This window comes from Somniosus microcephalus, chromosome 3, assembly GCF_052327205.1.
Source record: "Somniosus microcephalus isolate GS21.2 chromosome 3, FLI_Smic_1.0, whole genome shotgun sequence".
Taxonomy (NCBI): domain Eukaryota; kingdom Metazoa; phylum Chordata; class Chondrichthyes; order Squaliformes; family Somniosidae; genus Somniosus; species Somniosus microcephalus.
This window is the reverse complement of record NC_140989.1, coordinates 328,063,750-328,080,030: the sequence shown is the minus strand read 5'-3', so window position 1 is coordinate 328,080,030 and position 16,281 is coordinate 328,063,750. Positions and strand designations below refer to the sequence as shown.

The window sequence follows — 16,281 nt, the reverse complement described above, 5'->3', positions numbered from 1 at the left end:
TATCTCTTGAGTCATTCTGTCAACCTTTACTGATATTTTAATTCATATTCCCAGATATGTAAATATAATCTGCATAATCCCTGTCCCAGATGTGTAACACAGCTATGTTGTCTATTCTTTAAAGTGGTTTGAGTTTTGAATTCGGGTATTTGTAAGTGGGCGACGCTTTGTGAGCCAAAGAAATACAGAATAAATGTTGTTCAGCTCCTTTATTCACATGGAAATTATAAACTGCGTCTAAGTACTGCAGAGAGGGAAAAGACTAAGGTGGTTGTATTCCTTTATTGTTGGGTCTACATTTGAAGACTATTGAAAATTGAGTCTGAACTGTATACCATTAACATACATGAGTCCTCTTTGTATTTTCAGGCCCACTGAAGTTAATTTTTCTAGGAACCATTTGGCTGCTTTGTTTTTCAAAAATGGTTATACACAAGAACATAGACTGAAGGTTCATGCTCATGATTCTCCCATATTGATAAATTCTTGAGCTTCCTTTCCTGAAAGAGTAGATTTGGTACTTTATTACAGTTCTGAGTACTGATATTGTGTGAATAGAGTGTCGGCATCATATTGGACTGCGAGAAACAACCAGAAGAAGCCATAGATAAAGATCAAGAGTGGCAGCTCTAGCTAAATTTCCATTCCCTAATCCAAAGGTGCTAAGGCTAATGTAGTTCCCTACCATCACCCCAGCTCCGATCAGCTAATTCAGCACCATATGGGGTTAAGAATCATAGAATCTCACAGCACAAAAGGAGGCCATTCAGCCCGTCGTGCCTGTGTTGGCTCTTTGAAAGAGCGGTCGTGCTTAGTCCCACATCCCCACTTTTTGTCCATAACCCTGTAAGATCCTCAAGTACCTGTCCAACTTCCTTTTAAAATTATTTATGGAATCGGCTTCCACCACCTTTTCAGTTGAGCGTTTCAGATCCCAATAACTTTTGAGTGAAAAAAATTCTCCTCATCTCCCCACTAGATCTTTTTCCAATGATTTTGAATCTATGACCTCTAGTTACTGACCCAGGAATACTTTTTCCCTATTTACTTTATCAAAACCTCTCACCATCTTGAAAATCGTCAACCCTGTTCACATCCTGATAAATTTCCTCTGTACCCTTTCTAATGCCTTTACATTTTTCTTGAAGTGTGGTGCCCAGAATTGCCCACATTACTCCAGCTGAGGCCTAACCAGTGATTTATAAACTTCTAGCATGATCTCTGTGCTTTTATATTCTATTCCTCTATTTATAAACCCAAATAACCCATATGTTTTTTTAACACCTTATCAACTTTCCCTGCCACCTTTAAGGATTTGTGTATGTGGACACCAAGGTCTTGCTGCTCATCTCATTTTCAAAATCGTGCCATTTTATAGTATACTGTCTTTCCATATTAGTCCTCCCAAAGTGCATTACTTCACACTTCTCTTCATTGAACTTCATCTGCCATGCTTCTGCCCATTTCACCAATATTAGTTAAGGAGTCAATTACTGCTGTAAGGAGGGATGACATATTAACAGGTTCATCTAATGAGGCCATATGGGTAGAACTTAAAAACAAAAAGGGGGCAAGCACTTTGCTGGGAGTGTACTATAGGCCCCCAAACAATCAGGGGGAGATAGAGGAACAGATATGTAGGCAAATCTCAGAGAAATGTGCAAATAATAGTGGGGGATTTCAACTTTTTTTTAATTCATTGATGGGATGTGGGCGTCGCTGGCTAGGCCTGCATTTAGTGCCCATCCCTAATTGCCCTTGAGAAGATGGTGGTGAGCCGCCGCCTTGAACCGCTGCAGTCCATATTGTGTAGGTACTCCCACAATGCTGTTAGGAAGGGAGTTCCAGGATTTTGGCCCAGCGACAGTGAAGGAACGGCGATACAGGTCCAAGTCAGGATGGTGTGTGGCTTGGAGGGGAACTTGTAGGTGGTGATGTTCCCATGCGTCTGCTGCCCTTGTCCTTCTAAGTGGTAGAGGTCGCGGGTTTGGAAGGTGCTGTTGAAGGAGCTTTGGCGAGTTGCTGCAGTGCATCTTGTAGATGGTACACACTGCAGCCACAGTGCGCCGGTGGTGGAGGGAGTGAATGTTGAAGGTGGTGGATGGAGTGCCAATCAAGCGGGCTGCTTTATCCTGAATGGTGTCGAGCTTCTTGAGTGTTGTTGGAGCTGCACTCATCCAGTAACTTCCCCAATATTAACTGGGATAGTCAGAGTGTGAAAGGCTTAGAGGGTGCAGAATTCTTAAAGTGCATCCAGGAGAGCTTTTTGAGCCAGCATGTAGAAAGTCCTACAAGAGAGGGGGTGGTACTGGACCTAATTCTAGGGAATGTGGCCGGGCAAATGGTAGAAGTGTTAGTAGGTGAGCACTTTGGTGACAGTGACCATAATTCGGTGAGATTTAAGATAGTCATGGAAAAGGGCAGAGATGGACCGGAAATAAAGGTTCTAAATTGGGGGAAGGCCGATTTTAATATGATAGGGCAGGATCTGGCCAAAGTGGACTGGGAGCAGCTACTTGTAGGAAAATCCACATCGGAGCAATGGGAGTCTTTCAGAAAGGAAATTGAGAGAGTACAATGGCAACATGTTCCTGTAAAGGTCAAGGGTGGGACCAACAAGCCCAGGGGATCTTGGATGTCAAGGGATATACGAGAATGGATTAGGAAAAAAAGGGCTTTTGGCAGATACAAAGGACTACAGACAGAGGAAGCCCTAGAGGAGTATAAAAAGTGCAGGGGGATACTTAAAAAAGAAATTAGGAGAGCGAGGAGGGGCCATGAAATAACACTGTCGAGCAAAATAAAAGAAAATCCTATGGTGTTTTATAAGTATATTAAGGGCAAGAGGATAACTAGGGAAAGAGTAGGGCCCATTAGGGACCAAAGTGGCAATCTGTGTGTGGAGCCAGAAGATGTAGGTGGGGTTTTAAATGAATTTTTTGCATCTGTGTTCACTATGGAGAAGGACAATGTAGACATAGAAATCGGGCGGGGGGACTATGATATACTTGAACATATTAGCATCGAGAGGGAGGAGGTACTAGCGGTTTTAGCAGGCTTAAAAGTGGATAAATCCCCAGGCCCGGACGAGATGTATCCCAGGCTGCTGTGTGAGGCAAAGGAGGAGATTGCAGGGGCTCTGACACAAATTTTCAAAACCTCTCTGGCCACAGGGGATGTGCCAGAGGACTGGAGAACAGCTAACGTAGTACCATTATTCAAGAAGGGTAGTAGGGATAAACCAGGGAATTACAGGCCAGTGAGCCTAACATCAGTGGTAGGGAAATTATTGGAAAAAATTCTGAGTGACAGAATTAGTCTCCACTTGGAGAGGCAAGGATTAATCAGGGATAGTCAGCATGGCTTTGTCAAGGGAAGATCATGTCTGACCAATTTGATTGAATTTTTTGAGGGGGTGACTAGGTGTGTGGATGAGGGTAGTGCAGTGGATGTGGTATACATGGATTTGAGTAAGGCTTTCGATAAAGTCCCGCACAGGAGAGTGGTCAAGAAGGTAAGAGCCCATGGGATCCCGGGTGCCTTGGCACATTGGATCCAAAACTGGCTTAGTGGCAGAAGGCAGAGGGTGATGGTCGAAGGTTGTTTTTGTGACTGGAAGCCTGTGTCCAGTGGGGTACCGCAGGGATCGGTGCTGGGTCCCTTGCTGTTTTTGGTCTACATTAATGATTTGGATGTGAATGTAAAAGGTATGATCAGTAAGTTCGCAGATGACACGAAAATTGGTGGGGTGGTAAATAGCGAGGAGGGTAGCCTCAGTCTGCAGGACGATATAGATGGGTTGGTCAGATGGGCGGAACAGTGGCTAATGGAATTTAACCCTGAAAAGTGTGAGGTGATGCATTTTGGACGGACTAACAAGGCAAGGGAATACACAATGAATGGTAAGACCCTAGGAAAGACAGAGGATCAGAGGGACCTTGGTGTGCATGTACATAGATCCCTGAAGGCAGCAGAACAGGTGGATAAGGTGGTTAAAAAGGCATATGGGATACTTGCCTTCATGAGCCGAGGCATAGAATATAAGAGCAGGGAGGTTATGATGGAGCTGTACAAAACGCTGGTTAGGCCACAGCTGGAATACTGTGTGCAGTTCTGGTCGCCACACTATAGGAAGGATGTGATTGCTTTGGAGAGGGTGCAGAGGAGATTCACCAGGATGTTACCTGGGCTGGAGCGCTTCAGCTATGAAGAAAGACTGGACAGGCTGGGGTTGTTTTCCTTGGAGCAGAGAAGGCTGAGGGGGGACCTGATTGAGGTGTACAAAATTATGAGGGGCATAGATAGGGTAGATAGAAAGGAACTTTTTCCCTTGGTAGAGGGGTCAATAACAAGGGGGCATAGATTCAAGGTAAGGGGCAGGAGGTTTAGAGGGGATTTGAGGAAGAACTTTTTCACCCAGAAGGTGGTTGGAATCTGGAACTCACTGCCTGAAAGGGTGGTAGAGGCAGGAACCCTCACAACATTCAAGAAGCATTTGGATGAGCACTTGAAATGCCATAACATACAAGGCTACGGACCAAATGCTGGAAAATGGGATTAGATTAGACAGGGCTTGATGGACGCGATGGGCCGAAGGGCCTCTTTCTGTGCTGTATAACTCTATGACTCTGTCCTATCTATGTCAACTTGAAGCCTATAACTATCCTTAACATGATCTACTACATTGCCAAGTTTCATATCATCTGCAAACTTTATAATGCTGCTCCCTACACCTGAGTCTAGGTCGTTCATAAAAATTGCAAAGAGTAATGGACCCAAAACTGATCCTTGGGGAACATCACTGCAAACCATCTCCCAGTCTGAAAAACATGCATCCACCCACCACCACCCTTTGCTTCCTGTCACTGAGCCAATTTTGTATCCATACCGTCACTTTCCCCTTAATTCCATAGACTTCCATCTTATTAATAAGCCTGTGTGGCACTTGGTCTAATGCCTTCCGAAAGTCCATGTATACAACATCTACTGCACTACCTTGATCAACCTTCTGTGACCTCATCAAAGAATTCAATCAAGTTAGACACGATTTACCTTTAACAAATCCATGCTGGCTTTCCTTGATTAACCTATGCCTTTCCAAATGAAAGTTTATTTTGTCCCTGATAATGTTCAATCCTCAGACCTTCTTAACCTTTGTGGCTCAGCCACTTACTGGATAAATTCATTGAGCCATTGTAGAAGCACATAACTTGATAATATTGAAAGTTTTTAATGTGCATAGCCACAGTTTAAAAAAAAAAAAAAATTTGGAAAATGTTAAGCAACCTCCTTTCTCCTGTGGTTCACAACAACACATTTCGAGGAAGCATGAGACTTCATAGAGGGGTATAGGGCACAGAGTTTATTGATGCACAGAAAGGTGATTGGCCTTTAATTGTATACAGAGAGTGACTTTACCGGTTTTTGTATGTTTTGAATACACTCTGACAAACTGTTGAAAACCATGATGCTTTATATACCATATTTTAATTACATCAAAGGGAAATGTCAAAATGACATATCTATTTCCCAAATCCTCTGAAAACAGATTATCTATGTAAACAGTTTGCAATTATTTACCTCAGACCCACTTCCCTTAAACAAAACTTCCTTTACCTACTGTTGTCTTTAGCAAAAGGACTCGCTACCCCCGTTTTATTACCCCACACTTATTTCCTTGCACAAGCACTTAACATATCAGAAGACAAGCCATGCTTTCTCCTCAAGGCACTTCAATGTCATCCTGTTTATATCGGAAAAGCCTGACAATGCATTCTTTTTACGACACTTCCAGGAAAACCTGTTTAACAAAGAAGTTTGACTGTTAAACTTTTAACACCCCAAGATGCCCAACACACATCTCTCCGGGATGTCTAACCAAAAGTAAAATACAGTGGCCGCATTATTTCTATTTGTAATACACCACGTGCACTAGTTTGAGTTGTAATGGACCAGAAAAAGGCATGAAGACCCATTAGTCCAGATCTTCACCCTGCTTGTGCATTCTACAGGTTTATGGAGACATTTCAAATGGGTAGGAAGCTCCCACTTAAAACAGGCAGAAGCTGCATTGCAATATTAAAGTAATGGCAGATGATGTGATTTCTGTTGTTTGTGCATGCAAGACACCAAGTGCATATTACACCCATTTATGGTTGTTAGAAATCTCTATATAGTTACTGCATAAGAAGAATCAGTTAATACTTTTAAAACCATTTCTGTATCATTTTCTTAACTTTTTTGTTTGTTTCTTGCTGCCACTTAGGTTTTCATGAACCTTTTGTGATAATTGTTTTGCCTTTTTCCCTATAGCTCCAATATTGTCATCAATAAATCTTCCATTAGGAAACCCCATATATTGTAGCTTTTTGGAGGGGGAGTTGCAGAAAGAACAGGACCAGCAAAGGGATGCTAGGCACGCCAGGCTGCACCAGCAATGTCATATGTCCATATGCTAGATTGTTAGACATAGGTGCACGCATCTAGCTTTGGCTGAGGATTAGTACCATTCCTAAGGGAGGCCATAATACCAGACCTGACAGCACAAGTACAATATGTAGAGGCCTGACTAAATCTAGTACTGGATGCTTGTTGAGAAGCATCCCAATCACAGTATTTTATGTTTTAAGTGGTACTGCACAAATTAAGGCAAATCCCAAATGGTCAACAGCCAGTAAAGCTTGATAAACTGCACCAGCCAATATGCCCCTAACCACATCTGCAGACCTTGGCGCATCCATATGGCAATGATCATCAGAAATTCACAGGCTCAGGGTCGATATTGAGCCAAATGCAGAACGTGCCATCTCCTGCAAGGGTACCTGCAGCTAACATGCAGAATAGTGCTGGTACAGCCAGTTACAGTAATGGGTAGCTATGGCCTACAACTTTGAGTCACAAACAGGGCAACCCTCCTTGCAATCACTTAGTGCAGCACCATCTCCACTTCGTCAGCCTTCAAACAGATCTGCACATTGGGCTTCCATTCCCTTCATTTTTGAGTCACTTTATCCCTTCAGCTTTGGCAAAGGCTGCCAATGGTTTGGGATGTATTTTGAGCCTTTCCAAAGGCTGTAAGATTTTTTTTTCCCCTCTTCTGCTTTTTCTCTTTAATTGTCTATATTTCTTTCATTTTCGCCGCACATTCCTTTCATTTTCAACTATACCTCAATTTTTCTGCTTCTACCATTAGTGTGCTCCCTGCACATATCCAAATCTGCAACTGGAACTATGACTAGCTATGCAAGTGCAGCTTGGCCCAGTAGTAGCACTCTTGTGAATTCAAGTCTCGCTTCAGGACTTGAGCACATAATCTAGGCTGACACTTCGATGTTGTAATGTATTGTTAAGAGGTGAAATGCACTATATAAATGCAAGTTCTTTCCTTAAATAACATGATCCACAAAAATTGTGTGCTATTAGAAAATTACCATTCTGCCAAGATTTGCTCTGATTGTTAACCATTTAAAACTGACAACAGTATATGAAAATCAGGGCCAATCATTGCTCATGATAAATGTATCCATGTATACCAGAACAGAATAAGGGGTGCATTATTAATGCTGCTTCTGTATATCAGTACAAATTAATGACTATACGTATGTTTGTACTGATATACAGAAGCAGCATTAATAATGCACCCCTTATTCTGTTCTGGTATACATGGATACATTTATCATGAGCAATGATTGGCCCTGATTTTCATATACTGTTGTCAGTTTTAAATGGATGAGCCCTTTACCCCTACAAGACTTGCCTGTTTACTGATTCAAAAATGATTTTAGTATCGCATTTTACCTGATAAATACTATATTTTGTATTGGATTTCAAGGAGTAAGTAAGATGTTGTATTTCATGTTTTTTATTAGATTACAGTGAAGACCTGTTTCATTCTGCTTTATTTATTACTCAACTGAGAGGACACAGGTGACTAGGTGTCGGGCTTTTTCCAATACCAGTTGCCACAATTAAGATATGAGAGAATGGCTGGAGGTGACTCTTCCTATAAGGAAGTACCTTATTCATCAACCTGCCCCCACTTGCTGCTTTACCCCGCTGAGGCATTCTCTGGGAATATTGCAATGGACAGGCTGCATCTTGGCTCCTTGCAGATCACCTCAGTGCCCCAGCGTACTATGGCAATAGACCATAACTGCACAGAGCACTCTTATTTATTAGTAATGATATTTCTTCTTCAAAGGTCTTTCATGTCGGTCCGGGGCGAGCTGATTCCATATCTGGTCCGAAAGCAGTTTGCTGCTCCTAGCTCTTCTCAGCTTTCTAAAGATGACGGAAATGAAGATCAGAAGAAAAACCCCAAACCTATAGGTTAGTTCAGTGGGCTGTGTTGGGCTTAATGAGCTCTGTAACAGTAGCAGGACTACATTCCCAACCTACACCAAAATCAAAAATATAACCAGGTTTCAAGTTTTTTTTTGGCTTTATTCTAAGAATATTATGCAAATAATAACATTGCAGGAGAGTATTCTCAATTTTAAAGATCACTTCTCATGCGTATTGTGAGAGAGCCCACTGGAGACTCCGAGAAACGTCTCCCTGGAAGGAGTGCCCTAGTCAGGGGACAAGTGGTGGATCCCTCTTTATTTTTCCCTTGTTTAAAGAAACTAAATATTCTAAACAAACTGACTTAAAGTTGAAAAAGGCAAACACTTAACAATTAATGGTCCAGATATGAATACTTTTTTAATTTAAAATTTTCAATAACATTTTTTAAAACAAAGAAACAATGTACGCTAAATTTCGCACTGGTATAATAGTTTATATTCTCAACACAGCATTTACAAGAGCATACATTGATGGCCTATATTGATGCAGCAATTTAACATGTGTTAGGTAGAGGTGCAGAGGGGCTATCCTATAGTTCTAGCTAGAAACTGTACATCATATGCTCTGGCTGACAAATGTCTCACAGGATCTTTGACCAGTTGTCATTACGTTAAGTCATCGTTCCTAACCCTAGATGACTATTTCCATTAGATTAGTGGTAGAACCTCCACAGAGCAGAGCTGAGGAGCATATAAAAGCAGTCTATACCCACATGCAACAAGACCTGGACGACGTTCAGGCTTGGGCTGATAAGTGGCAGGTAACATTTGCGCCACACAAGTGCCAGGCAATGACTATCTCCAACAAGTGAGAGTCTAACCACTGCCCCTTGATAGTCAACGGCATTACCATCGCCGAATCCCCTCACCATCAACATCCTGGGGGTCACCATTGACCAGAAACTTAACTGGACCAGCCACACACATACTGTGGCAACAAGAGCAGGTCAGAGGCTAGGTATTCTGTGGCAAGTGTCTCACCTCCTGACTCCCCAAAGCCTTTCCACCATCTACAAGGCACAAGTAAGGAGTGTGATGGAATACTCTCCACTTGACTGGATTCAAGAAGCTCGACACCATCCAGGACAAAGCAGCCCGCTTGATTGGCACCCCATCCACCACCTTAAACATTCACTCCCTCCACCACCGGCGCACTGTGGCTGCAGTGTGTACCATCTACAAGATGCACTGCAGCAACTCGCCCAGGCTCCTTCGGCAGCACCTCCCAAACCCGCGACCTCTTCCACCTAGAAGGACAAGGGCAGCAGGCGCATGGGAACACCACCACCTCCACGTTCCCCTCCAAGTCACCATCCTGACTTGGAAGTATATCGCCGATCCTTCATCTTCGCTGGGTCCAAATCCTGGAACTCCCTAACAGCGCTGTGGGAGTACCTTCACCACACGGACTGCAGCGGTTCAAGAAGGCGGCTCACCACCACCTTCTCGAGGGCAATTAGGGATGGGCAATAAATGCTGGTCTTGCCAGCGACGCCCACATCCTGTGAATGAATTAAAAAATATATAAACTCCATCTTACATTGGCATAGTGAATTCCTGATGTCAGCCATTCAATCATGGGGAGACGTAATACACAGATCATGTTTTTTCACCTTCGGATGGACCATTCCCTTGCAACATCTTTGTGTACTGTTGCACAGCAGTGTTGTTGGAGGGCTCAGAGTAAGCCAATTACAGCACCTCTATTTTAAAAGCTGACATTGTTTTGTGTTTCCTTCACAGTACCTAAAGCACAACACAGTAAGTGATAAAATCCCTAATATTCCAGTTTTTTCAGCAGCAATTAAAAACCTGCAATTCAAAAAATAATTTTAAAAAGAGAGAACAGGGTCCCTGCTATCCCACCAGATCAGATATTCTACATGCAGACAGGTTGAGTCCATTGCAGATTTCCAGCTATCAGACCAGGGCCAGTATTCTGAATCCAGTCCAGCTGAACACACTGCCACAGTGGTCTTTCATATAATCCACTTACTTGTCTGAATCCCTTGCCCCAGACGAAACCTGGAAGAATGACGGGCTGCAGCAGGTTTATTGTCTCATACTGTCACTCTAGCTAATCTGGAGGCAGGAAGGAGTTGAGGAGCTATATCATCCCCTTGAAAGAAAGAAACTGACCATTAGTCACTGCTTTTTTTTTTAAAACACAACTTTAAAGTTGTGTTTAGTTGTAGCATTGTTTTGGGTTTATTTTTTACTGTCTCCTTTTCTGGTATTTTTGGAGGAGTGATACATTTTTGTTCAATCAGTGTGTAGTTTTTAAGTGTGATAGTGTGAGGGAAATCAGAAGGACATTAGAGTTAATAAATTTATATATATTTTTTAATTGCTTTAAAAAGGAACACTTTCTATAAATGTAGCATATAACAAAATGCCTTTTCACTTTGGCTCTGTTTACCACGGCATCAATAAACTGTCATTGCAGTTTGAAACTCTATTTGATATCTGTTAGTATTTGAAAAAAAAACATACCACAGTGACTCTCATTTGGCCTATGGAACCTGGATTTGGATCCAGCCCAGACTGTTGGAATGGAAATCTCTCTCAGTGATAAGTCCATGTGAAATGCGTTTGGTTAGTTTCAACCCCATTCCTAATTGATCAGGCAGCTGCAAATCCCACTGTGCTTGCCTCTCGCTGGAGCCAGGCATGGACATAAAAATTGGTGCAGATCCAGTGAACAGAGCTGACCATAATTCAGCTAAAATTGGTATTGAATTGTCAGTCCCATTCAGAGATGCCACAAGGATAGCTGATGTGGAGAATAGAAAAATTCATGCTGATACAGGATGAATGGTCTTCTAAGGTAAAAGCGCTCATTCTTGACAGGAGGAAAGCAGAGGGGCTTTACCTTGCATCTGGTTCATGCTGTATCTAACCTGGAGCACTTGGATCAGCCAAAAGTGGAAATGTACATCTTTTTGCAGTAAGCACTAAAAAAAAATGCTGTTTAGTGAGAGTCCTGACGGTAGTAATGAACTCTCTGGTTTACTTGCATCAGCTTTAACTCTGCCCTGATTATTTTGGCATAAATTGAAGTTTTAAAACAATCACTGGTATTGTGAATCCTTATCCATCGCATGACCTCTTATTCAAATTGTTACCTCTACTTATTTGCAATCATTTTGCTCAGCATCCATTGTGCTTACAGGTTTGTTTGTGTGTTTATTACAGATATATTCAGTTATGCAAAAGAGGATGATCTTCTGAATTTAGCCAGAGAAAAATCATTTTGGAATGATCACCACGGAGATATGAGTGATCCATATCATGGAACCAAACTTCGTTGTTATGTTCATATTATGAAGGAAGGGATATGCTATCGTGTAAATACTCTAGCTTCATATATTGAAGCTAACCGACAAGTAAGAAGTGCATCTTACTCGTGCAGTTTCTATTTTTACTTAAAGTGGTTCTCTCTCCACTGGCAGCCTATTTAAAGAGGGCTTGTCATGATGAGGATAAAAATCGATTCGTTAAAAATGTATTCTGATTAACATCCTTTTTATTTATTGCTGCATATTGCTAATCATTTTTTTGGGCTGGTGAAATATTGAAAATTTATGTTTAGCCTCGAGTTTGGATAACAATTTGGAAATTATAAGAATAACTAAACTCAGCAATGTGAGGGAGCAGAATTTATTTAGAAAATGTACAACCATAACCAGTGTACTTCATTGATTTTGTAATTTAAACTATGTATGTACTGATTCAGGCCCTTTTATACTACCAGACAGAGTAGCATCAATTTTTATGTCCATGCCTGACCCCAGCGAGAGGCAAGCGCAGTGGGATTTGCACCTGCCTGATTTGGAAGAGGGTTGCCCCTAGAACATGCGACTTTAGCTTAATTATATTAATGTAAGTGAGGTCCCAGTCCATATTGGGCCTGACGGAGAGAGCTCATCCAGATAGTGCGGGGAAGGGAGAGTTATTGTGTATCAGCAGTCCTTAAACAACTTCTGACAAAGGATTATGGGAACATTTAAAGAGATGCAGCCAGTTAGGTGTCAGCCTTGGCTCAATGGTACGACTTTTGCCACTGAGTCAGTGGGTTGTGGGTTCAAGCCACACTTCAGGACTTGAGCATCTAATTTAGGTTGACGCTTTAGTTCAGTACTGAGGAAGTGTTGCACAGTTGCAGGTGCCATCTTTTGTAGGAGACATTAAACTGAGGCCCCATTTGCTCTCTCGTGGCCATAAAAGTTCCCATGGCACGATTCAAAGTTCCCATGGCACGATTCAAAGAAGAGCAGGGAAGTTCTTCGGTGTCCTGGCCAATATTTGTCATTCAACCAACATCACTAAAACAAATTATATGGTACTTTATCTTATTGCTGTTTGTGGGTGTATGCAAACTGGGTGCCACGTTTCCCTACGTTACAGCAATGACTACACTTCACAAATACTTAATTGGCTATGAAGGGCTTTGGGATGTATTGAGGTTATGAAAGGCCCCATATAAATGCAAGTTCTTCAGTTTATAGGTAGGCGACTGCATTTGGGCAAAAGATTAGTTTGGCCTTTAAAAGGCTGTAAATATGTCAAAGAAATATTTGAACATTTTTGAAGTTGTTTGGAGCAAAAAAAAGTGTTTGGGAATACCCAGTGGCTGTTTGTGTATGGATTTTCAAAATGCGTTTGATAAGCTATCACATGAGATACCTCCCTAACAGCACTGTGGGAGTACCTTCACCACACGAACTGCAGCGGTTCAAGAAGGTAGCTCACCACCACCTTCGCAAGGGCAATTAGGCTTTGGGCAATAAATGCTAGCCTTGCCAGCGACGCCCACATCCCAGGAACAATTTTAAAAAATAATGGTTATGAGACACATGATATTACAAGTAATGTAGCTGCATGGCTGGGGAGATGGCGAGGGGGCAGAAAGCAAATCATATGGGGAAATGGATGGTTTTGGTTTGGCAGAGTATAAGCAATGCTCTGTGCTCAAAACTTTTTTTTCCCCATTTATGTAAATGATTTGCACAGAGGAATGGAATTAAAGCTTGCTGATGATACCAAATTTTTGACCTGACAAACTGAGGAAGAATCCAGGAACTGGCAGGAGGATATAGATTATCAGATTAACAAACGGAGTTCAATGCAGAAAAATATAAAATAATGGCCCGGAATTTGTGGTCAGCAGCAAAGCAAAGGCGTTCGCTGCTGGCCCCAAAGTACTCCCCGCACAAGGATCTTGCGATCCCTGTGTCTCGAAGTTTGGGTTTTCCGACCTTCATGTCAATTCAGTGCAATGGACTGTAGTGGGGATTTCCTTGTTCGAACTGCTGTGACATCAACAGGCTGTCTTAGCAGCCAATCAAAAGGCAGAATTCTCATAAACCGGGAACAAGGAAGCGAGTAAACACTTAAAATTCGAACTTTTAAAAATAGTTAGAGAGAGCAAAAGAAAGATTGGGGCTCTGTGTTCACTATGGAGAAGGACGATGTGGACATAGAAATCGGGCGGGGGGACTGTGATATACTTGAACATATTAGCATCGAGAGGGAGGAGGTACTAGCGGTTTTAGCAGGCTTAAAAGTGGATAAATCCCCAGGCCCGGACGAGAGGTATCCCAGGCTGCTGTGTGAGGCAAAGGAGGAGATTGCAGGGGCTCTGACACAAATTTTCAAAACCTCTCTGGCCACAGGGGATGTGCCAGAGGACTGGAGAACAGCGAATGTAGTACAGGTAGACTACCTTTTATCCGAACTTACGAAAACCGAAACCCTCTAAAAACCGAAGGTTTTTTCGTTCAGCGTAAGTCGTGCGCACGACATGACCAGAGTGGCGCACGACTTAACGCTGAGCAGAGGGTCAGCGTAAGTCGTGCGCACGACCCCGACCCCCGCCGACGACCCCCCGCGGACCCCCGCCGACGCCAACACCCCCCCCCCCCCGTGGACCCCCGCCGACCCCGACTCCCGATGACCCCCACCGCCGATCCACCCCCAACAAATTTCCCAGTCTTATAAAATACCATCCGAAATTTTCCGAAAACCGAAACACGGCTGGTCCCGAGGTTTTCGGATAAAGGATAGTCTACCTGTACCATTATTCAAGAAGGGTAGTAGGGATAAACCAGGGAATTACAGGCCAGTGAGCCTAACATCAGTGGTAGGGAAATTATTGGAAAAAATTCTGAGGGACAGAATTAGTCTCCACTTGGAGAGGCATGGATTAATTAGGGATAGCCAGCATGGCTTTGTCAAGGGAAGATCATGTCTGACCAATTTGATTGAATTTTTCGAGGGGGTGACTAGGTGTGTGGATGAGGGTAGTGCAGTGGATGTGGTTTACATGGATTTCAGTAAGGCTTTTGATAAAGTCCCACATAGGAGACTGGTCAGGAAGGTAAGAGCCCATGGGATCCAGGGTGCCTTGGCACATTGGATCCAAAACTGGCTTAGTGGCAGAGGGTGATGGTGGAAGGTTTTTGTGACTGGAAGCCTGTGTCCAGTGGGGTACCGCAGGGATCGGTGCTGGGTCCCTTGCTGTTTGTGGTCTACATTAATGATTTGGATGTGAATGTAAAAGGTATGATCAGTAAGTTCGCAGATGACACGAAAATTGGTGGGGTGGTAAATAGCGAGGAGGGAAGCCTCAGGCTACAGGACGATATAGATGGGTTGGTCAGATGGGCGGAACAGTGGCAAATGGAATTTAACCCTGAAAAGTGTGAGGTGATGCATTTTGGACGGACTAACAAGGCAAGGGAATACACAATGAATGGTAAGACCCTAGGAAAGACAGAGGATCAGAGGGACCTTAGTGTGCATGTACATAGATCCCTGAAGGCAGCAGAACAGGTGGATAAGGTGGTTAAAAAGGCATATGGGATACTTGCCTTCATTAGCCGAGGCATAGAATATAAGAGCAGGGAGGTTATGATGGAGCTGTACAAAATGCTGGTAAGGCCACAGCTGGAGTACTGTGTGCAGTTCTGGTTGCCACACTATAGGAAGGATGTGATTGCTTTGGAGAGGGTGCAGAGGAGATTTACCAGGATGTTACCTGAGCTGGAGCGCTTCAGCTATGAAGAAAGACTGGACAGGCTGGGGTTGTTTTCCTTGGAGCAGAGAAGGCTGAGGGGGGACCTGATTGAGGTATACAAAATTATGAGGGGCATAGATAGGGTGGATAGAAAGGAACTTTTCCCCTTAGTAAAGGGGTCAATAACAAGGGGGCATAGATTCAAGGTAAGGGGCAGGAGGTTTAGAGGGGATTTGAGGAAGAACTTTTTCACCCAGCGGGTGATTGGAATCTGGAACTCACTGCCTGAAAGGGTGGTAGAGGCAGGAACCCTCACAACATTCAAGAAGCATTTGGATGAGCACTTGAAATGCCATAGCATACAAGGCTACGGACCAAATGCTGGAAAATGGGATTAGATTAGACAGGGCTTGATGGCCGGTGTGGACGCGATGGGCCGAAGGGCCTCTTTCTGTGCTGTGTAACTCTATGACTCTATGACATGGAGAAAAGACAAACCTGAAATAAAGATGTATACATTTTTTTTTTTAAAGTTTCTAATGGACAAATTTTCACACTGCACAAAATTAAAATTAGTTTTCCACGCCCTTAACGATTGTTTTACCAGTCAATATGCTGTTAAAACCTCAGTTACCCCTAATCCCTTTGGGTCTAACTTTTAGTGGAGAATTTAACAGCATACTTACAGCGGAAGAGCCGAAGTTTTCGTGCGTTTCAATGATTTACGACATTTCACTGATTGCCGGCGCTGTGGTGGGCGGGGTTGGCACAGTGCAGCCAGTTTCGGAGCCGTCATTGACCGTCCGCAACTTCGGAATTTCTGTATGCGCCTGCACATGTGCCAAATCCCAAGGTTGTGGTCAGTTTCAAAGGCAGAATGCCGTCATCCCAACCGCAAATTCCGGGCCAATATATATT

The 16,281-nt window shown here is 43.1% G+C and overlaps 1 protein-coding gene across 5 annotated transcripts in view; it reads left to right on the top strand.

The window, feature by feature from the left end:
• The window catches only part of eif2b3 (eukaryotic translation initiation factor 2B, subunit 3 gamma), a 156,701-nt gene that overhangs the window by 93,534 nt on the left and 46,886 nt on the right, over nt 1-16,281 (top strand). For all 5 annotated transcript variants that reach the window (XM_085983128.1, XM_085983130.1, XM_085983129.1 and 2 more), the window contains exons 7-8: nt 8,201-8,328; nt 11,541-11,731. In XM_085983128.1, coding sequence (XP_085839254.1) covers nt 8,201-8,328; nt 11,541-11,731 — 319 coding nt within the window. The remainder of the gene's footprint in view (nt 1-8,200; nt 8,329-11,540; nt 11,732-16,281) is intronic.